Source organism: Ceratotherium simum, chromosome 16 (assembly GCF_057802395.1).
Source record: "Ceratotherium simum simum isolate JZ-2026a chromosome 16, ASM5780239v1, whole genome shotgun sequence".
NCBI lineage: Eukaryota > Metazoa > Chordata > Mammalia > Perissodactyla > Rhinocerotidae > Ceratotherium > Ceratotherium simum.
This window is the reverse complement of record NC_141915.1, coordinates 45169261-45193294: the sequence shown is the minus strand read 5'-3', so window position 1 is coordinate 45193294 and position 24034 is coordinate 45169261. Positions and strand designations below refer to the sequence as shown.

At 35.6% G+C, this 24034-nt stretch overlaps 1 protein-coding gene across 1 annotated transcript in view; it reads right to left on the bottom strand.

Annotated features, from left to right (window-relative positions):
- LOC101407263 (EF-hand calcium-binding domain-containing protein 13) overlaps nucleotides 1-23699 on the bottom strand; it is an 83284-nt gene extending 59585 nt beyond the window's left edge. The window contains exons 1-5 of the mRNA XM_087441888.1: nucleotides 23609-23699; nucleotides 17050-17210; nucleotides 6693-6807; nucleotides 4420-4550; nucleotides 3580-3662 (exon numbers count right to left, since the gene is read on the bottom strand). Coding sequence (XP_087298014.1) covers nucleotides 3580-3662; nucleotides 4420-4550; nucleotides 6693-6807; nucleotides 17050-17210; nucleotides 23609-23638 — 520 coding nt within the window. The 5' untranslated portion in view covers nucleotides 23639-23699. The remainder of the gene's footprint in view (nucleotides 1-3579; nucleotides 3663-4419; nucleotides 4551-6692; nucleotides 6808-17049; nucleotides 17211-23608) is intronic.
- Nucleotides 23700-24034: the final 335 nt, after the last annotated feature.

Genomic DNA, 24034 nt, shown 5'->3' with positions numbered 1-24034 from the left:
CTGCTTCAGCAGCCCGGGGTTTGCAGGTTCAGATCCTGGGCATGGAACCACACACAGCTCATCAAGCCATGCTGTTAGCAGCTTCCCATATAAAAATGGAGGAAAATTGGCACAGATGTTAGCTCAGGGAAAATCTTCCTCAAGCAAAAAGAGGAAGATTGGCAACAGACATTAGCTCAGGGCCAATCTTCCTCACCAAAAAAAAAAAAAATTGGAGATTTATGAACTATCAGACAAAAAATTCAGAATAATTCTCTTAAAGAAGTTTAGTGAACTACAAGAACACACAGACAGACAACTAAAAGAAATTAGGAAAACAATGCATGGATAAGACAAGAAGTTCAACAAAGAAATAGAAACCATAAAAAAAATACAGAAATCCTAGAACTGAAAAATATGACTGAACTAAAGAATTCAATAGAGACCTTCAAAAGCAGACTCAACTATGCAGAAGAAAGAATCAATGACCTAGAAGAAAGGATATTTGAAATTATCCAGTCAGAGGATCAAAAAGAAAACAGAATTAAAAAGAGTGAAGAAAGGGACTTATAGGACACAATAAAAGGAAACATCTGCTTTATGGGAATTTCAGGAGACGAGAAAGAGAAAGGGATAGAAAGTATATTTAAAGAAATAATGGCTGAAAACTTCTCAAACCTGGGGATAGAAATGGACATTAAGATCCATGAGGCCCAAAGGACCCCAAATAAATTGAACTCTAATAGGGCTACACCAAGACACTTTATATTTAAATTTTCAAAAGTCAAAGACAAAGAAAAAATTTTGAAAGCAGCAAGAGAAAGGAGACAAACTGCATACAAGGGAATCCCCATAAGGCCACAGGCAGATTTCTCAACAGAAACTTTTCAGATCAGGAGAGAATGGGATGATATATTCAAAATTTTGAAAGAAAAAACTGCCAAGCAAGAATTCTATACTCAGCAAAGCTGTCCTTCAGAAAGGCATCAGAATTGGAAAAGAAGAATTAAAATTGTCTCTATTTGCAGGTGACATGATTTTATATATAGAAAATCCTATGGACTCCACCAAAAACTGTTAGATCTAACCAATGAATTCAGCAAAGTATCAGGATACAAAATTAACATACAAAAATAAATAGCATTTCTATAAAATATGACAAATTATCTGAAAAAATATAAAGAAAACGATCTCATTTACAATAGCATCAAAATAATAAAACACTTATGAATAAATTTAACCAAGGAGGTAAAAGATCTCTACACTGAAAACTACAAAACATTGATGAAAATAATCGAAGACGACACAAACAAATAGAAAGGTATCCCGTGTTCATGGATTAGAAGAATTAATATTGTTAAAATGTCCATACTACCCAAAGCCATCTTTGGGTAGATCCATAGATTCAATGCAATCCCTATCAAGATTCCAATGGCATTTTTTACAGAAGTAGAAAAAACAATCCTAAAACTTGTATGGAAACACAAAAGATCCTGAATAGTCAAAGCAATCCTGAGAAAGAACAAAGTAGGAGATAGCAGACTTTCCAATTTCAAACTATATTATAAAGCTATATTAATCAAAACAGTATGGTACTGGCATAAAAACAGATACATAGACCAAAGGAACAGAATAGACATCCCGGAAATAAACCCATGTATATACTGCCAACTAATATTTGATAAAGGAGCCTAGAATACTCATGGAAAAAAGACAATCTCTTCAACAAATGGTGCTGGAAAAATTGGATATTCACATGTAAAAGTATGAAACTAGACCCTTATCTTACATCACTCACAAAAATTAACTTGAAGTGGATTCAAGACTTAGATGTAAGACTAGAAACCATAAAACTCCTAGAAGAAAACATAGGAAAAAAGCTCCTTGACATGGGTCTTGGCAATGAATTTTTGGATATGACACCTAAATCACAAGCAACGAAATAAAAAATAAACAAGTAGGACTACGTCAAACTGAAAAGCTTCTACACAGCAAAAGAAACAATCAATGAAATGAAAAGACAACCCACAGAAAGGGAAAAAATATTTGCAAAACACATACCTGATAATAGGTTAATATCCAAAACATATAAAGAACTCATACAACAAAATCAATAGCAAAAAAAAAAATAATCCCATTAAACAATGCGCAAAGGACCCAAATAGACATTTTTCCAAAGAAGATAAATGAATAGCCAACAGGTACATGAAAAGGGGCTCACCATCACTCATCATCAGGGAGTTGCAAATCAAAACCACAATGAGGTATCACCTCACACCTGTTAGAATGGCTATTATCAAAAACACAGGAAATAACAAATGATGGCGAGGATGTAGAGAAAAGGAACACTTGTGCACTGTCGGTGGGAATGTGAATTAGTGCAGCCACTGTGGAAAACAGTATGAAGGTTCCTCAAAAAATTAAAAATAGAACTACTATATGATCCAGCAATTCCACTCCTGGGTATACATCTGAAGGAAACTTAAACACTATGTCAAAAAGATATCTGCACTCCATGTTCATAGCAGCATCATTTACAATAGCCAAGACATGGAAACAACCTAAGTGTCCATCTATGGATGAACACATAAATAAATATATATATAATGGAATATTATTCAGCCATATAAAAGAAGGAAATTCTGCCATTTGTGATAACACAGATGGACCCTGAGGGCATAATGCTAAGTGAAATAAGTCAGACAGAGATAGATAAATACAGTATGATCTCACTTACATGTAGAATCTAAAAAAACAAACTCACTCATAGAAAAAGTGACCATATTTGTGCCTACCAGAAAGATGAGGTGAGGAGTGGGTGAATTTGATGAAGGTGGTCAAAATGTACAAACTTCCAGTTATAAGATAAATAAGTACTAAGGATGTAATGGCCAACATGATGACTATAGTTAACATTGCTGTACGGTATATTTGAAAGTTGCTAAGAGGGTAGACCCTAACAGTTCTCATCACAAGGAAAAAAAGTTTTTTTCTTTTCTTTATCTATATGAGATGATGGATGTTAACTAAAATTATTGTGGTAGTCATTTCACAATATAAGTCAAGACAATATGCCGTATACCTTAAACTTATACAGTGTTGCATGTCAATTATATCTCAATAAAACTGGGAAAAAATGTCTAATATGAAGCCCAGAGTCAAGGTAGAGAGGAAAAATATGCCAAATGACTCCATAAATATAAAAGAGAGGCCCAAGATATGGAGAGCTCAGTGCCAAAAAAAATGAGGGATACTCTGCGCCTTAATATTAAGGTACCAAGGACTAAAGTCCAGTAAAATCAATGACTCCAGTGCTTACTAATTAATTCATCGTATGTAATATCCAGACTTTTTTCCAAAAAAATTTTGAACTAGAATAAGTATGTATGTTATATTTTGCCTATCTTACCAACATAACCAAAGATATTTATGAATGAAATATCTACTTCCTTGCTCACAGATTACAGCATTTGCCATATCATGTATTAGCTGATGTCATAAGCCATCAGGAGTAAAGAAAGAAACACTAACTACTGAAACAATTCCTAAAAACCACACAATCAGGAAATTTATTCGAGAAATTCTAGAACCTATTATTACCACTTAATTCTTGTGAGTGTAAGTGTCCTTGAGGCACTTCATCATATAAAGTCTCGTAGAGGTTAGAAAGCATTTCCTTTTCCCTGTCAAAGAAACAGCCACATTAGAAAGCAGCAAAAAAATACACAAAATGATGCCATTTTGCCACCAAAATATTAGCAAACCTATCAATAGCCTGAGATTCTTCAGCCTCTTACTCCATACGAACCTTTCTGAAAGAACTGTCCAAGTGATAGTGAATTACATATTCTTCACCCCAGAATTCCTACCTTGTTTCTTTTAGATATTTCTCTATGGAGCAGAATTTACCCTCATCAGGAAGTACTGCCCATGACACACTATCCTTTGGCTGTGGTCCAATTTTTCCTACTCTTAATTCAAGTCACAGCAAATTTTATAGAAAGTTATTATAATAAAGCAAACAATATCTTTAAACAGCCAAAGAATCCCGGATCCCATAACCTGTTAAAAACATCTTGAAAAGATGATTCATCTAATCTCATCACACGTAAATAACTGAAATCACAGAATGTTAATGTTAGAAGAAATCTTCCAACTAGAGTCCATCTAGTACAAGATTTTTATACAGATGTGGAAACTGAGGCCCATAAATATAAACTGAATTGTACAAGAGCCTAAGCTAGCATGTGAGGTCAATCAGGAGTCAATTCTAAGTCTTTCAATTCAACTCTTAGCGGTACACCACCCTTACTAAGAACGTAGTTTCTTCTATGCACAAACTATTTGGCATACTTTATGTGGAAGGGATAGATGATTCTGGAAAGAAAAACCTCAAATCTGAATACAACATTAAGGGATAGAATAGAATGATTTAAATACCGAATAATTGAGGAAGATGTACAAAGAGGCAATAAAGTCTTGTGAATGCGGTACTGATTCGGCAACTTGCATAAAGAGTTTTCTTTCCTAGTCATCTTCTCCTTTGACAGTTTCACAGAGGAAGAGGCAATCTAGAGCCAAATGCAAGAAAATTGGTTCCTGAGATCACACTGGTAAACCAGCATTCTTGGACAATAAACCTCTTAAAAGATAATTAATTATACCTAGGCTCCTCACTTAGCTATGCTTCTGATGTAAAATTGCTTTTTGTAATTAAATTACAGTTTATCTGTAATTTTATCTGTATCTGTAATATAGTTTATCTGTATTAACTAATCATCTCCTAATTAATATTGTGTCAATTTATAGTAATGGATTTTACAAAGCAGGGCAAATCTATGGTATAGTGAAAACAAAACCACCAGACTCTAGGCTACATATACAGGCTTTGACCATATGAGCAAAATAATGTGGAGAACGAACACAGTTATTCAAATAATACAGGTAATTTTGCTTTAAATTATCCTTATAATTGAGAAAATTATCATAAGCATTGACAAAAAATTAACATTGCATGTACAAACATGATTTAAAAGTAGCAAGCAGCCAGGTAGATAGAAAAGCATCACTTAAGAAAATGACTAATTATAGGTGTCTTAAATTTTACATGGAACCCAGAGCCTTGACTTTTAAAGATAACACAGGATATGGAGAGAAGACTCTCAAGCCATACAAGATTGACAAGAATTGGTACTGAGATCCCACACAGAGCCAAAATCTTCAAAAGGCAATGTTCTCAGCAACGGTGGACTAGAAAAAAACTTATCCCTCAACAGAAGGAGTATGCAGAGTAAAATCTGTCTTTGTCTCAGCTCCAGATTGGAACAAAAAAAGGAGAGAGAGAAAAGAAAGAGTATTCCTCTTGATTAGCTATAGCCATAGCTCTACCCACACATGAGTTTAAAATCAGAGGCAAATTCAAATTCTCTTGGAGAAGGACACTCTAAATCCAGACTTATCACGAGACTCCTACAGATTTAGATCAACTATATAGGAAAGAATGAACAATAAGTATAAGTACCCAAGGACATAAGTTAATATGAGTGAGAATCAGACAAAACAACAAACAGAGATTTAGATCCCCCAGAAACTCTATATATTAGATTTATCAGATATCAATCTTAAAACAACCATGGAACATGAGCAAAGAACAAGACATAAGGCAAATTTTAAGAAGAAACTTAAAATAAAACTTCTAGAGGTAAAAAATATAAGCACTGAAATTAAAATCTCAGTGGACAGGTTAAACTGCAGATTAGATTCAGCTGGAGAAAGAAAAAGTAAACTAGAAAGTAGATGGAAGAAATTATCCAGAACAAAATAGAGAGAAATAGATGCAAAATATGAAGCAAGGTTAAAGATCAGAAAGAACAGAATAAGGTCTAATATACATCAAACAGAAGATCCAAAAAGACAGAATAAGGAGATTGAGAGAGAGGAAATATTCTAAAAGCTAATGGATTCGAATTTTCCAGAATTGAAGAAAGGCATGTATTCTCAGATTCAGGAAGCAAAACAAATATCAAGACAGAGAAATAAAAAGAAATATATAACTAAGTATATCTGTAGTGAATATAGTAGGTTGAATGGTGGCCCCACAAAAAGATATGTCCATATCCTAATCCCTCCAACCTGTGAATGTGACCTTATTTGGAGAAAAGGTCTTTGTATGTAATATATATATTATGGCTTTATGTATGACTTGAGAGTCTTCTCTCTTTGTATATTTGTATATGATAAACCAAGTTAAGGATCTCAAGATGAGATATACAATGATGCGCTTATAAGAGAAAAAGAAGAGGGAGACTTGAGATATAGACACAGGGGAGAAGGCCATATGAAGAGCAAGACAGAGGCCAAGATTGAAGTTATGCTGCCACAAGCCAAAGAATGCCTAGAATCATTGCTAAAACAGCTGCAATGTTAACAGAGAGCATTGTAATAAAAATACTGGTCTAATGGAGAAAGAAGGGGGAAAAATTCACATTCTTCTGAAAGGGTTCCTTGATCAATTTATTTGAATACTTTTTTTAATTTAAAAAAAGGAGAAGGAGGAAGAGGAGGAGAGAGAGGAGGAAGAGCAGGAGGAAGAGGAGGAAGAAGAAATATTTAAGATTGTGACATTTCAACACTTGGACTAAAATGTAATGGAATGTTTGAGGGCTAAGAATAACACTTGAAAGTAAAAGAAATATTTCTATATCTTTATTTACCTCAGTCCTTTTAGTATGCAATTGTGCTTGTAAACTTTTCTTTCTCTTGACTTGTTTTTCTCCTGAAAACTCAGAGGATTTTTCTTCTCCATATAGGAATACTGATGTTTCATACCTAAATTGCACAGAAAATTAGAATAATTCCTGAATTGTTCTTTTTCTTGCTCTTCTTTTCATCTTTTATTTACAGAAATTTTCAAACATATGCAAAAGTAGACAGAATAATGTGATGATCTCCCCATGTACCCATCACCCAGCATCAATAATGGACAATCCTATTTTGTCTATATCCCTATCCTTGCTCCCATCCCTTACTATTTTGAAGCAAATTCCAGTATCATATTATTTCATGTTAAAGATATTAATATACATTTCTACAAGTTGTTTTTTTCTTTTAAAAAAACATATTTAAAACACCATTATGACACCTAAAAAATTAACAATAATTTCTTAATATCATCCAACATACAATCAGTGTTCAAATTTCCAATTGTCTCATAAATGTCAAAATTTTTTAACACTTTGCATCAGGATTCAATAATATCCCCATATTACACTTGGTTGGTATGTCTTTTAGATCTCTTTTCATCTCTAGGTTCTCCTTCCATATCTTTTATTATTATTATCATTATCATTATCACTATCATTATTGCCAGGTCATTTGTCCTACAGATTTTCTACAGTCTGGATTTTGCTAACTTTACCATGGTTGTAGGATTCTAAAGACTTGGTCAGATTAACATTCAAAAAAACTTTTTTTTTGACAAAACCAAGGTGGTGCTGTTTTCCCAGCAGGAGGCAAATAATGTCCAAGTGCCTCTCTATTTGTGATATCAGCAGCTACTTATACATAATAACTAGATCCAGCAAAGCATCAGGGACTGCAAAATGGTTATATTCTAAATCTATCATCCCTTTTTCACTCATTGGCTAGAATATTTCTATAAAGAGAAACTTTCTCTCATGTACTATTTGGTTACCCAGTAGTACAGTTCATATAGAAAGGCAAGATAATTGCTTTATTCTTTTCCTTTATCTATCACTTTTCATAACAATGACTTGGCTTGCTTGTAACCTTCAACAGTGACAAAATAGTTTTTATTCCATTTTGAACACATGGATTTAAATACATTAAATTCATTTTAATTCCCTGCAACTATCATTCTTATTGATGCTCTAATTTTCTCATGTGTGGTGGGAAGAGGTGTGAGTCTCTTCAAGTAGGCTCTTGAGTCGTTTCGGTACATCCCTGGTAGCAGTCTTGGTTTGTTTCCTTATTTCTGGAAGACAAGATGCTTCAGGCTCATCTGTACACTTCCTTTCCTAGACCTGCAATCAGCCATTTCTCCAAAGAAATGGTTCCTTTTAATAAGAAATGGTACTTCAAGACTAAAGTCGGCACTAGATGCTGAACTGCTTTTTAATAATTATCCTGATCTCTTATTACTTACTTTTCTCTTCTTTCTGTATCTTTTCCCTCTTCTATTGGACTGTCAAGAACTTTTGTAATACAAACATCCCATAAACAATACAACAATGAGATGAATACAATAAGCTTGAATTAAATTTGAAAGAGAAGATCTCTTGAAAATTGCATACTTTGCTTCAAGTAATCCAGGGTAAACCTAAATTTCAAGGACAACCCTAAAATTATTTTTGTGCTCCTGGGACTCTGTAGACTAGGAATGAAACTTGTCTGCACATTGGAATCACCTGGGAGCTTTGAAAAAATACTGAAAACTGTGTCCCATCCCCCCAAATTGTGATTTAATTATTTTAGGGAGTGGACTGATATTTAGAATTTTTCAAACATACCCAGGTGATTTTAACATGAAGACAAATTCTAGAATCACTATGGCAAACCCCCATAGGCTTGTTTCTACCCAGAACTCACATCACCTGGGCTGTAACTCAATATTTTAGAAGTAATACCTTATTTTTCCTTGTAGGCAAACTAAGAGCTCTTTAGCAGAAACGGTTCCTTCCTTTTAGAGTAACCTGCTATGTAAGGGCTGCTTAGGTGATACACAGGACAATGACTAGATTGAATCTATAACAGCTTTAGACAAATTTAGCCCTAAGCAAAATTGTGAAATAATGGAAATTTTTATTATGCACCCCACTCTCCTTCCTTAGCAGGTACCTTGCACTTTTGACATTCTATCCCTTTAAATCCAATCCCTGAAATTCCTAACCTGAAAGCCTCATTACCTTGCTCTTAGCCCCTTGAAGCTGTCCTATGATTAGTCCTCTCTGCAGTCCTCCACTTGTAAAGACAATGACTTGAACTATTTTGATTATGAACCAGGGTATAAATTATATTTTCTATTGAGACATAGTACACATATACAGAGAGAGAGACCTGAAACAATTTCACAAAACAATACTTATCCTTATTAAGTGAAAAGCACTCTAATGTTTTCAATTCTATTCTCATTTCTTTTTTTAAAAAAATACTAGTAGCGACCTCCTAAGTTGATTTCACGACACACAAATGAGTCACAACCTAGAGTCCACTGCTACTTTATATCCTCCATCCTCTCCCCATATATCCTCACTGACACTGATCTTTATATTTCTGCAATAATTGTGATTTTTTTTATCTTCTATCATTTTTTACGTATAAGTATGTTTTTTAATTATGGGATGCTTCAAATATTTTATGAAATAGGAATGATTTGGTATGAATGATGAATAGCTAAAAACATTTGTTCTATATTCTCACTTTGGGGCATTGTATCTCCCCAGGTGTTAACCTATTTTAAACAATGCTAATTAAATAAAGTAAAGGAACACTCCTACCACCTCCTATTCCTTCCTAAGTAACAAGTTTTATTGTAGCGTTCTAGAAATAATTGTCTTGCCTTTTGTCATCTAACACAGAGGAATAGTGGGAACCCCTATAAGACTATCAGCAGATCTGTCAGCAGAAACCTTGCAGGCCAGAAGGGATTGAAAGACATATTCAAAGTGCTGAAAGAAAAAAAACTGCCAACCAAGAATACTCTATCCCACAAAGTTGTCCTTCAGAATTGAAGGAGAGATAAAGAGTTTTCTGGACAAACAAAAACTGAAGGAGATCATCATCACTATACCGACCTTATAAGAAACGTTAAAGGGAGTTCTTCAAGCTAAAATGAAAGGATGCTAATTAGTAACACAAAAACATATTAAAGTGTAAATCTCACTGGTCAAGGTAAATATATAGTTAAATTCAGAATACTGTAATATTGTAGTGGTGGTAGAGAAATCAGATATAACTCTAATATAAATGTTAAAAGACAAAAGTATTAAAAATAACTATAACCACAATAATTTGTTGATGGATACACAATATAAAAAGATGTGAACTATGATATCAAAAACAAAATGGGGGGAGAAGTGTAAAAACGTAGAGCTTTTGTATACATTTGAAGTTATCAGCCTAAAATAGACTGTTATAACTATAAGATGTTTTATAAAAGCCTCATGGTAACCACAAAACAAAAATCTATAGTAAATACACAAAAGAGAAAGAGAAAGAAATCAAAGTAGAGTCATGCATTGCTTAACAGCAGAGATATATTCTGAGAAATGCATCATCAGGCGATTTCATCATTGTACAAACACCATAGAGTGTACTTACACAAACCTAGATGGTATAGCCTACTACATATGTAAGCTATATAGTACTCATCTTATGGGACCACTGTCATATATGCAGTCCATCATTAACCGAAACATCGTTATGTGGCACACGACTATATATCACTAGAGAAAATTATCAAATCACAAAGGAAGAGAGCAAGAAAGGAACAAAGAAACTACAAAACAGCCAAAAAACAATTAACAAAATGGCAATAGTATGTCCATACCTATCAATAATTACTTTAAATGTAAATGGACTAAACTCTACTATCAAAAGACATACAGTGGCTGAATGGATAAAAAAACAAGACCCAAGTATATGCTGCCTCCAAGAGGCTCACTTCAGCTTTAAGGACACACACAGACTGAAAGTGGAGGGATGGAAAAAGATATCCTACACAAAAGAAAACCAAAAGAGGGCAGGGGTAGCTACAATTATACAGCCATACCTTGTTTTATTGCACTTCACTTTATTGTGCTTCACAGATACTGCATTTTTTTACAAGACCCTCCACCATCAAAAAAGATTATGACTCACTAAAAGCTCAGATGATGTTTAGTGTTTTTTAATTAAGGTATGTATATTGTCTTTTTAGACATAATGCTATTGCACATTTAATAGACTAACGTATAATTAAACATAACTTTTACATGCAATGGGAAACCAAAAAATTCGTGTGACTTGCTTTATTGCGATATCTGCTTTATTGCGATATCTGCTTTATTGCAGTGGTCTGGAACTGAATCCACAATATCTCTGAGGTATGCCTATACTAGACAAAATAAATTTTTTTTTTAATTTTTTTTAATTTATTTATTTTTCCCCTAAAGCCCCAAGCGATAGTTGTAAGTCATAGTTGCACATTCTTCTAGTTGCTGTATGTGGGACGCGGCCTCAGCATGGCCGGAGAAGCAGTGCGTCTGTGCGCGCCCGGGATCCGAACCCGGGCAGCCTGCATCGGAGCGCACGCACTTAACCGCTAAGCCACGGGGCCAGCCCAGGACAAAATAAATTTTAATGCATGTTTTCTAAGCCCAAAACTGAAACAAGAGACAAAGAAGGTCATTATATAATGATAAGAGGGTGAATTAATCAAGAGGATATAGCAATTGTAAATATTTATACACCCAACATAGGAGCACCTAAACATATAAAGCAAATATTAACCGATCGGAAGGGAGAAAGAGACAGTAATACAATAATAATAGGGAACATTTCAATATGCCACTTTCAACAATAGATACATCATCCAGACAGAATATCAAAAGGAAGCATTGGACTTAAACTACATGTTAGAACAGATGGATCTGACAGACATATACAGAACATTCTATCCAACAGTAGCAGAATACACATTCTGCTCAAGCACACATGCAACATTCTCCAGGATAGATCATTTCTCAGGCCACAAAACAAGTCTAAAGACTTAAGAAGACTGAAATGATACCAAGCATCTTTTTTGACCACAATGATATAAAACTAGAAATCAATTACAAGAAGAAAACTGGAAAAATCAGAATAATGTGGAAATTAAACAACATGCGCCTGAACAACCAATGCGTCAAAGAGGAAATCAAAGGGGAACTTAAAAAAATATCTTGAAACAAATGAAAATGAAAACATAACATATGAAAACTTACTGGATGCAGCAAAAGCAGTTCTAAGAGGGAAGTTTATAGTGACAAATGCCTACATAAGGAAAAAAGAAAGATCTTGAATAAACAACCTAAATTTACACCTCAAGGAACTAGAAAAGAAAAACTAAGCCCAAAGTTAGTAGAAGGAAGGAAATAACAAAGATCAGAGAAGAAATAAATGAAACAGAGACTAAAAAGACAATAGAAAAGATCAATGAAACTAAGAGCTCGTTTTATGAAAAGATAAACAAAACTGACAAATGTTTAGCTAGACGGAGAAAAAGAGAGAGAAGACTCAGATTAATAAAATCAGAAATGAAAGAGGAGATATTACAACTGATAACACAGAAATAGTAAAGATCATAAGAAACTTCTATGAACAATTATACACCAACAAATTAGATAACCTAGAAGAAATGAATAAATTCCTAGAAACATATGACCTACAAAGACTGAATCATGAAGAAACAGAAAACCAGAACAGACCAATTATTAGTAAAGAGATTGAATCAGTAATCAAAAACCTTTCAACAAAGAAAAGTCCAAGACCAGATAGCTTCCCTGGTGAATTCCACTCAAGATTTAAAGAATTAATACCAATCCTTCCCAAACTCTCCCCAAAAATTGAAGAGAAGGGAACACTTTCAAACTTGTTTTATGAGGTCAACATTACTGATACCAAAGCCAGACGAGGACACTACAAGAAAAGAAAATTACAGGCCAATACCTCTGGTGAACATAGATGTAAAAATTCTCAACAAAATATAAGCAAACCACATTCAACTGTACATTAAAAGGATCATAAACCATGATCAAGTGGGATTTATTTCTGGGATACAAGGATGGTTCAACATAAGCAAATCAACAAATGTGATACACCACTGTGGAGGAAAAAGTCCAGTCCTCTTCCTGTGTTTCTCCTTTACTCTCACACTACTACCACCCTCAAAACACTTCTGACACCAGACATGTGGGGGTTTTTCTCCCACCAAGCAGTTCTCTGCAACACCAGTGGGGTGTCCTACAATTTAACTCAACTCCGACCCCATCTACCTGGAGATACCATCAAATCCCACAGGATAAGTGTTCAAAATTGCCCCCACTCCACTTCAGATGCCAATAACAAGTTGTCATCTGTGCTTCTGATTGAAGCACAATCAAAGTTTGAAGTTAGAGTGCATTACCCTCTTGGAATGTGGATGTATTCACCAAACTGGAAGATATCCAAACCCCATATTATTGGGATTTTTATTGATGCTTCCTCATTGTAAGCATTATCAATTATTAACTCCATTTCCAGCCCCTCTCCTCTCTCTGGAGAGCTTCTAGGTTGGTGAACACATCCACATACTGGGAGGGTGACACATCCCAACTCCACGGAGACAGAAGCTCCTGTGCTCGGGACCCTCCCTATGTATCTCTCCCTATGTATCTCTTCATCTGGCTGTTCACCTATGTCCTCCATCATGTCTTTTAATAAATTGGTAAATGTTAAGTAAGTGTTTCCTTGAATTCTGTGTGTCACTCTAGCAATTAATCAAATTCAAGGGGGGGGTCATGGGAACCTCTGATTTGTAGCCAAGTCAGACAGAAGTTGTGGGTAACCTGGGGACCTACTACTTATGATTGGCATATGAAGTGGGGGCAGTCTTGTGGATCTGAGCCCTTAACCCATGGGATCTGATGCTGTCTCCAGGTAGACAATGTCAGAATTGAGTTAAATTGTAGGACACCCAACTGGTGTCACAGAATTGCTTGGTGTGGGGAAAACCCACATATCTGGTGTCAGAAGTGTTGTGAGTGTGGTAGTAGTGTGAGAGTAAAGGAGAAACACAGGAGAAGAACTGAGGTTTTTCCTAATATAACCACATTAACAAAATGAAGGATAAAAATCATACGATCATCTCAATAGATGCCAAAAAAGCATTTGACAAAATTCAACATCCTTTCATGATAAGAACTCTCAACAAAGTGGGTATAGAAGGAATATATCTCAACATAATAAAGGCCATACATGACAAGCACAGAGCTAACATCATACTAAATGGTAAAAATCTGAAAGCTTTTCCTCTAAGATCAGGAACAAGACAAGGGTGCCCACTCTCCCCACTTTTATTCAATATAGTACTGGAAGTCCTAGCCAGGGCAACTAGACAAGAAAAAGAAATAAAAGGCATCTAAATGAAAAAGGAAGAAATTAAATTGTCTGTTTCCAGATGGCAAGATCTTATATACAGAAAACCCTCAAGAGTCCACCAAAAAAACTGTTAGAACTAATAAACCTAATTCAATAAATTTGCAGGATAAAAAAATCAATATACAAAAATCAGTTGCATTTCTATACACTAACAATGAACTATCAGAGAGAGAAATTAAGAAAACAATCCCATTTAAAATAGCACCAAAAGGAATAAAATACTTGGGAATAAATTTAACCAAGGAAGTGAAAGTTCTGTATGCTTAAAACTATAAAATATCAATGAAAGAAATTGAAGAAAACACAAATAAATGTCAAGATATTCTATGTTCATGGATTGAAAGGATTAATATTGTTAAAATGTCCATACTGACCAAGTGATCTACAGATTTGATGCAATCCCTATCCAAATTCCAAGGCCATTTTTCACAGAAATAGAAAAATCAATCCTAAAATTTGTATGGAACCACAAGAGCCAAAGCAATCTTGAGAAAGAAACAATAAAACTCCTAGAAGAAAACATACGCAGTAAACTCTTTGACACCAGTCTTGGCAAAGATTTTTTTGGATTTGACACCAAAAGCAAAGGAAACAAAAGCAAAAATAAACAAGTGGGACTACATCAAACTGAAAAGGTTCTGCACAGCAAAGGAAACCATCAGCAAAATGAAAAGACAATGTACAGAATGGAAGAAAATATTTGCAAACCATATGTCTGATGAGTTATATTCAAAATATACAAGGAATTCATACAACTCAATAGCAAATGAGGGCCGGCTCCGTGGCTTAGCAGTTAAGTGTGCGCGCTCTGATGCTGGCGGCCCGGGTTCGGATCCCGGGAGCGCCCCGAGGCACCACTTCTCCATCCAACGTGAGGCCGAGTCCCACGTACAGCAACTAGAAGGATGTGAACCTATGACATACAACTATCTACTGGGGCTTTGGGGGGAAAAAACTGAATAAATAAAATTTAAAAAAAAAAAAAAATAGCAAATGAATAAATAACCCAATTAAAAAATGGGCAAAGGCAAGACACAAAACAACAAATGTTGGAGAGGATGTGGAGAAACAGGAACCCTCATACACCGCTGGTGGGAATGCAAATTGGTGCAGCCTCTATGGAAAACGGTATGGAGATTCCTCAAAGAATTAAAAATAGAGACGCCCTATGATCCAGCCATCCCACTACTGAGAATCTATCCAACGAACCTGAAATCAACAATCCAAAGAGACTTATGCACCCCTATGTTCAGTGCAGCATTATTCACCATAGCCAAGAAGTGGAAGCAACCTAAGTGTCCCTCGACTGACGATTGGATTAAGAAAATGTGGTATATATATACAATGGAATACTACTCAGCCATAAAAAAAGACAAATTCGTTCCATTTGCAACAACATGGATGGGCCTGGAGCGTATTATGTTAAGTGAAATAAACCAGAAAGAGAAAGACAAACACTGTATGATCTCACTCATATGTGGAATATAAACCAACACATGGACAGAGAAAACTGGACTGTGGTTACCAGGGGCAGTGGGGGTGGGGGGTGGGCATAAGGGGTGAAGGGAGTCATATATATGGTGATGGACAGACAAAAATGTAAAACCCAAAATTTCACAATGTTAGAAACCATTAAAACATCAATAAAAAAAAAAATGGGTAAAGGGCCTGAATAGGCATTTTTCCAAAGAAGACATACAGATGGCCAACAGGTACATGAAAAGGTGTTCAACATCACTCGTCTAAGGAAATTCTAATCAAAACAACAATGAGATATCACCTCACACCTGTTAGAATACCTATTATCAAGAAAACAAGATATAACAAGTGTTGGCAAGAATGTGAAGAAAAGGGAACACTTGTGTGCTGCTGGTGGGAATGTAAATTAGTGCAGCTACCATGGAAAACAGTATGGAGGTTCCTCAAAAAATTAAAAATAGAACCACTATATGATCCCACAATCCCACTTCTGGGTATATATGCAAAGGAAATGAAAACAGAATCTTGAAGACATATCTGCACTCTCAGGTTCATTGCAGCATTATTCACAATAGCCAACATATGGAAACAATCTAAGTGTCTGTCAACAGATAAAGGGTTAAAGAAGATGTGGTATATATATACAATGAAATACTATCCAGCCACGAGAAAGAAGGAAATCCTGCCATTTGCAACAATATGGGTGGATCTTGAGGGCATTACATGAAGTGAAATAACACAAAAAAAGACAAATACTGTAGAATACCACTTATATGTGAATTCTAAAAAAGCCAAACTCATAGAAACAGAGAATAGAATGACGGTTGCAAGAGAATGGAGGGTGGGAGAAATAGGTATAGGGAGAGGCTGGTAAAAGGGTATAAATTTTCAGTTAGAGATGAATAAGGTCTGAGGATATAACGTATAATATGGTGACTATAGTTGATAATATTGTATAATATAATTGAAATTTGCTAAGAGAGTCAAACTTCAGTGTTCTCACCAAGAAAATAAATAAATAAATAAAATAAGGTAAATATGTGAGGTGATGCATGTGTTAATTAACACAAAGGTAGAAATAATTTCACAGTGGATATATAAATCATCACGTTATACACTTAAATATATTACAATTTTATTTGTCAAAAAAAAAGGACAAACACAGACATATGGATAATTGCTCTCCTCTAACTGGAAGCCTATGATAACTTATAGGCTTCCACATGGCTGTAAGAGAAGTGAGAAAAAGTGTAAGAATGGCTATCTAGGAATTAAAACTAAGCTCTAGAAAGAATGGCCACAAATATGCATGATCCTCTATATTTAGTACATTACGAGAACACATGAGCTACATTTTGGGTTCTCTTAAACTTGCAAAAGAATAATTCAATTAAGTATGTTCAGAATTTAACTTACGTTTGTTTGTGTTCTGGGCTCAAAACCCTAATTTCAGGTGAAATTCTTTTCTCTGTCATTTTAGAAAACTTGATGTATTTCTTGCTGTCAATACGTCTTGATGGCAAGTAGGTCGCAAAAGAATTACAGCCATGTTCTGATAAATCAATATTTTCTTCTGCCTGGGGAGCAATCAAGAGCCACAGTCAGCCATGTTCTCTTTGCATATATAAATTAAATACGCCATTTTGGGTCAAATCATTCATTTTAGATCAATATTCTCTCTAAAAGCCAGCGCTAGTGGTCTAGTGGTTAAGACCTGGCACGCTCACCCCCACGGCCTGGGTTCATTTCCTGGCCAAGGAACCACATTACCCATCTGTTGGTTGTTACACTGTGGCAGCTGCCTGTTGCTGTGATGCTGAAAGCTATGCCACGGGTATTTCAAATACCAGCAGGGTCACCCATGGTGGACACATTTCAGTGGAACTTCCAGACTAAGACACTAGGAGGAAGGACCTGGCCACACACTTCCAAAAAAATTGGCTATGAAAACCCTATGAATAGCAGCAAGCACTGTCTGATATAGCACTGGAAAATGAGAGGATGACACAAAAAGGACCAGGCAGGGTTCCACTCTGCTGTACATGGGGTCGCCAGGAGTCGGAATCAACTCAACGGCACTAACAACAAAAATTCTTCCTAAAATGGTGCTTTGCTGTTTGTGCCATGGTGCCACCAAAGGGAATTTTGTTGAAAAGTGTTCATTCATTAGTGCATTAGTCCAGATTAGGTATGTATTCCAAATGCCTCCAACTTTCCTTACTGCATTATGCAATTATAAAATGCACAGCACTCATGAATGTATCTAACAGTTATTGAACCTAATTAAGGCATCATTAAAGTTAACTTCATTAAAATTAAAATTTTCTGCTCTGCAAAAGACACAGTCAAGAGGATGAGAGGACAAGCCACAGGCTGAGAGAAAATATTTGCAACAAATATATCTGATAAAGGACTATATTCAAAGAATTTTTATTTTGTATATTCAAAAAATATACAAAAAACTCTTAAAACTCAGCAATAAGAAAAAGAACAACCCAATTAAAACCCATTAAAAAATCTTAACAGACACCTTATCAAAGAAGATGTACAGATGGCAAACAAGCACCTGAAAAGATGCTCAACATCATGTCATTAGGGAATTGTAAATTAAAACAACATCAAGATACCACTACACATTTATTAGAATGGCCAAAATACAAAACACTGACAACACCAAATCCTGGCAAGGATGTGGAGCAAGAGGAACTCTCATTCATTGCTGGTGGGAATGCAAAATGGTACAGCCACCTTGGAAAACAGTTTGGCAGTCTCTTACAGAACTAAACATACTCTAACATACAATCCAGCAATTGCACTTCTTGGTATTTACCCAACGGAATTGAAAATGTATGTCTACACAAAAACCCTCACACGGATGTTTATAGAAACTTTATTTATAATTGACAAAACTTGGAAAAAACTATCAGTAGATGAATAGATAAATAAATAGTGGTACATCCAGACAATGGAATACTATTCAGTGTTAAAAAGAAATGAACTAACAAGCCATGAAAAGACACGGAGGAAACTTAAATGTATATTACTAAGTGAAAGAAGCCAATCTATAAAGGCTACATACTGTATGATTGCAACTATATGACAATCTGGAAAAGGCAAAACTATGGAGACAATAAAAAGATCAGTGGTTTCCAGTGCTGGGGGGCGGAAGCAGATGAATAGGCAGAGCACAGAGGATTTTTAGGGCAGTGTAACTTTTCTATATGATATTATAATAGTGACTACATGTCATTACACATTTGTCCCAACCCATAGAATGTACAACACCAAAAGTCAATCCTAACATAAACTACTGACTTTGGGTGATAATCAGGCGCCCATGTAGGTTCATCAATTGTAACATCAAACGTACCACTGTGGTGCAGGATGTTGATAGTGGAGAACGCTGTGCATATATAGAGGCACGGGTTATATGGGTACTCTCTGTACTTTCCACTCAATTTTGCTGTGAATATACAACTGCTCTAAAAAATAAAGACTACTAAGAAAAAAGAAAAAGAAAAAGCTATATTGCTTCTAAATAGACCTCCTCTCCTAAAAAAAGGAACCAGAGCCTAGGAGCAAAGAACATGTTTAGAAAAAGAGGAACGAAGTTGGAAATATTCTCTCTTAAAACGTGGCTGTTTGCTTAAAACAACTGGACTGCTTCTAGTTGATCAAAGGTGCATTAGTTTATAACCCCTGAACAGAATACACAGGCAATTCATAAAGCAGATTACCAAGGGAGCTTAGAAAGAACCTCTATTTCCATATGCGATGGAAATTAAGGGAACTACTTCAGTGACTTTTTTTTATTTGAACTTTTTTTATTGATGTCATAATAGTTTATAACATTGTGTAATTACAGTTGTACATTATTATTTGTCAGTCACCATATAAATGCGCCCCTTCACCCTTTGTGCGCACCCCCTTCCCCCTGCTAACTACCAAACTGTTCTCTCTGTCTGTGTGTCAGTTTATCTTCTACATATGAGTGAAATCATATGGTGTTTGTCTTTCTTTGTCTGGCTTATTTTGCTTAACATAATACCCTCCAGATCCATCCATGTTGTTGCAAATGGGACGATTTTGTCTTTTTTTTTTCATTGATGTTTTAATAGTGTATAACATTGTGAAATTTTCGGTTGTACATTTTTTTTTGTCCAATTTTGCCTTTTTTTTAATGACTGAGTAGTATTTCATTGTATATATATATACCACATCTTCTTTATCGAATCATCAGTCCAGGGACACTTGGGTTGCTTCCACTTCTTGGCTGTAATGAATAATGCTGCAATGAACATAGGGGTGCATAAGCCTCTTTAGATTGTTGATTTCAAGTTCTTTGGATAGATACCTGGTAGTGGGATAGCTGGATCATAAGGTATTTCTATTTTTAATTTTTTGAGGAATCTCCATACTGTTTTCCATACAGGCTGCACCAATTTGCATTCCCACCAGCAGTGAATGAGGGTTCTCCTTTCTCCACAACCTCTCCAACATTTGTTGTTTTTTGTCTTGGTGATTATAGCCATTCTAACAGGTATAAGGTGATATCTTCTTGTAGTTTTGATTTGCATTTCCCTGATGATTAGTGATGGTGAACATCTTTTCATGTGCCTATTGGCCACCTGTATATCTTCCTTGGAAAAATGTCTGTTCATATCCTCTGCCCATTTTTTGATTGGGTTGTTTTTTTTGTTGTTCGTTGCATGAGTTCTTTTACATATTATGGAGATTAACCCCTTGTCGGATATATGATTTGCAAATATTTTCTCCCACCTAATGGGTTATCATTTCATTTTGATCCTGGTTTCCTTTGCCTTACAGAAGCTCTTTAGTCTGATGAAGTCCCACCTGTTTATTTTTTCCTTTGTTTCCCTTGTCTGAGTAGACATGGAATTCGAAAAGATCCCTCTAAGACCAATGTCAAAAAGTGTACTGCCTATATTTTCTTCTATAGTTTTATAGTTTCAGGTCTTACCTTCAAGTCTTTGATCCATTTTGAGTTAATTTTTGTGTATGGCAAAAGAAGATGGTCTACTTTCATTTTTTTGCATGTGGCTGTCCCGTTTTCCCAGCACCATTTATTGAAGAGACTTTCCTTTCTCCATTGTATGTTCTTAGCTCCTTTGTCAAAGATTAGCTGTCTGCTTTCAATTCTGTTCCATTGATCTGTGTGTCTGTTTTTGTACCAGTACCATGCTGTTTTGATTATTATAGCTGGGTAGTATATTTTGAAGTCAGGGATTGTGATGCCTCCAGCTTTTATCTTTCTTCTCAGGGTTGCTTTAGCTATTCAGGGTCTTTTGTTGCCCTATATGAATTTTAGGAGTCTTTGTTCTATTTTGGTGAAGAATGTCATTGGGATTCTGATTGGGGTTGCACTGAATCTGTAGATTGCTTTAGGTAGTATGGACATTTTAACTATGTTTATTCTTCCAATCCATGTGCATGCGATATCTTTCAATTTCTTTACGTCATCATTGATTTCTTTGTATAGGTTCTTTGTATAGTTTTCTTTGTATAGATTTTTGTATAGTTTTCATTGTATAGGTCTTTCATCTCCTTGGTTAAATTTATTCCTAGATATAGTTCTTTGTATAGATTTCTTTGTATAGTTTTCATTGTATAGGTCTTTCATCTCCTTGGTTAAATTTATTCCTAGATATTTCATTTTTTGTTGCAATTGCAAATGGGATTGTATTCTTGAGTTCTCTTTCTGTTAGTTCGTTATTAGAGTATAGAAATGCAACTGATTTTTGTAAGTCGATTTTGTAACCTGCAACTTTGCTGTAGTTGTTGAGTATTTCTAACAGTTTTCCAATGGATTCTTTAGGGTTTTTTATATATAAGATCACGTCGTCTGCAAACAGTGACAGTTTCACTTCTTCATTGCCTATTTGGATTCCTTTTATTACTTTTTCTTGCCTAATTGCTCTGGCCAAAACCTCCAGTACTGTGTTGAATAAGAGTGGCAAGAGTAGGCACCCTTCTCTTGTTCTTGTTCTCAGAGGGGTGGCTTTCAGTTTTCCCCACTGAGTATGATGTTGTCAGCGACTTTTAGAATCTGCATACATTTGTCTTACAACAGAGGCACACCTTTAACAACTTGTTTCAAAAAGGCAATCTGATTTGCTGCCTTGATGAGATGTTTATTACAAATGATGAAGGGATTCCTAGAGAGGTTAAGAGTAATGAACCAAAATAGAAACCAGGAAAAAAAACGGGGGTGGGCGGGGGCAGAGCCAGCCCAGTGGCATCGCGATTAGGTGCACGTGCTCCACTTCGGCAGCCTGTGGTTCGCAGGTTCAGATCCCAGGCATGCACTGACGCACCACGTGTCAAGCCATGCTGTGGGGGCGTCCCATATAAAGTAGACAAAGATAGGCATGGATGTTAGCCCAGGGCCAATCTTCCTCAGCAAAAAGAGGAGGATTGGCATCAGATGTTAGCTCAGGGCTAATCTTCCTCACAAAGAAAAAAAAAATGGAAAGGGATCTAAAAAGACAGAGGAGCACAAAAACCTGTTATCAAAGGCCAGATGAATGGAAACAGTCAAACAGTAAGTAGAAACTTTGATGACACAGAAGAGAAAAGCAAGAAAAGCATCCCTGAAACTCTAGTTAAAGGTGAACCATCTGTGAAGTACAAACTATATAGCCCAAGGAAAATAAACTGCTATGATATTTTAATATTGTTAATTTTTTTAATTTTTAAGAATTCTTCTTCAAAATCAGTTCATAAGGGCACAATTAACAAAGTATTAGGTATAAAAAGATGGAACACATTTAAAAATATACATAAACTACATATCTCAGTACTTAGGAAGAAGCCTGAAATTGTTTTTTGGATTTATAGTATAGATATATGTTTTACCTGGTGGCACCAAATCCATTAAAAGAATAACTTTAAAAGATTAAGACTCTCAGTTGACAATGTTGAATTTTACCTGAGCCCTGTGCTCCTGGAAAACAGTGAAGATTAAAGGAATCCCCTCACCCTTTTGTGTTCTGGAAAATAGCTTACTGCAAAGATTCGCCCTTCCCCATACGATTTAGGTAAGATTCATGGATGCCCCCCTTGTTTACCTATGACAAGACCAAACGTCTTCAAAATTCCCTTTCTTTGTCTCATAAATGATTAGCTGAACTGTTTTAGTCCCACTGATTAGTCAGAACAAAATGCTTATTTACTAAACTTTGGTTAAGCTTCTCTCCTTTCTCCAGGACTCTGAGCTTTAACCCACCCTCAGCCTGAGCCAGCATACAACCCCTCCAGAGAACAGGCTGGCCTCAAGGTAAAATTTTCTCTGATCTAGTTATCCGATCATGCCACTCTTTCATCCCACTTCTCCATATCCAGTTATTCCCAGCTTTGTTCACCCCTCTCTGTGAAAGAAAACGCCTTTTTGCCCAGCCCTTAAGATGCTTGCAGATCTTATGGTCGTAGCGCTCTCCCTGTTGCAATTGTCACCCCTCCTCCTATTTCAATCATCCCTTTCCTCCCTTGGAACAATCCTTTTGAATAAAGTCTCTCCTATTAAGTCCACACTTGTTTTTTATTTGACACAATACTGACCAATGGATAAGAACATCCCCTGAATCACAGATAAGAAAGCTAGAGAAACTTCATATCTTTTATATTACCTTTTGGTTAGACTCCCACATCATTAATTACATTATCTACAACCTCTCATGCAGGTTTAAATCCTCTGGTCTCCTAAAAAATTATCCTAGTCCCTACCTGCAAAAATACTCTTAGCGTACACCACAATACCCTTGATATTGCAGGGGTTGCTGGGATGAGAGTTGAATATATGTCCACCAAAGAGTTCAAAAATCATCTCAGTTGTTAAGCAAGATCCTATGACTGTATTACTCTATGAATCTGCTTACTGATTATGGATGTGAGGTAATGTAAACTAATTAAAAAATATAAAAGGAAAGAATCTTTAAAAACTGTCCAAAAAAAATACCTGGTATAATAAATGTACTTTAGTTTCCATCTTTCTGTTTAGAGGTAATGTCTGCCCGTGAGGACTTGATGAACAAGTGTGAATGAGCAATAGCACAAGAATTTCCTGCCAAAAAAAAGAAAAAGAAAAAAATCATATGCCTGTTTAGGAGACTTAAGTAACTATATTTACCTACCTGAAGTTATCCCTTCAATATAACACTCACTTACAGCATAATACCTAATAGATATTCCCCAACCCAGATATGTGTACAAAAAGCTAGAAAGAGCAGTTCATAAATCGTAAATCACAGGAGATCAGCTGTCCCTTAACTTTACCTTTTGTGGTATAAGGAGAAGTGAGAAATCCAAATTCAAATGGCATAAAAAGCAGAAAAATCCAGTTATACATATTTATTCAAATAAACCCAGAGAAGCAGAACTACTA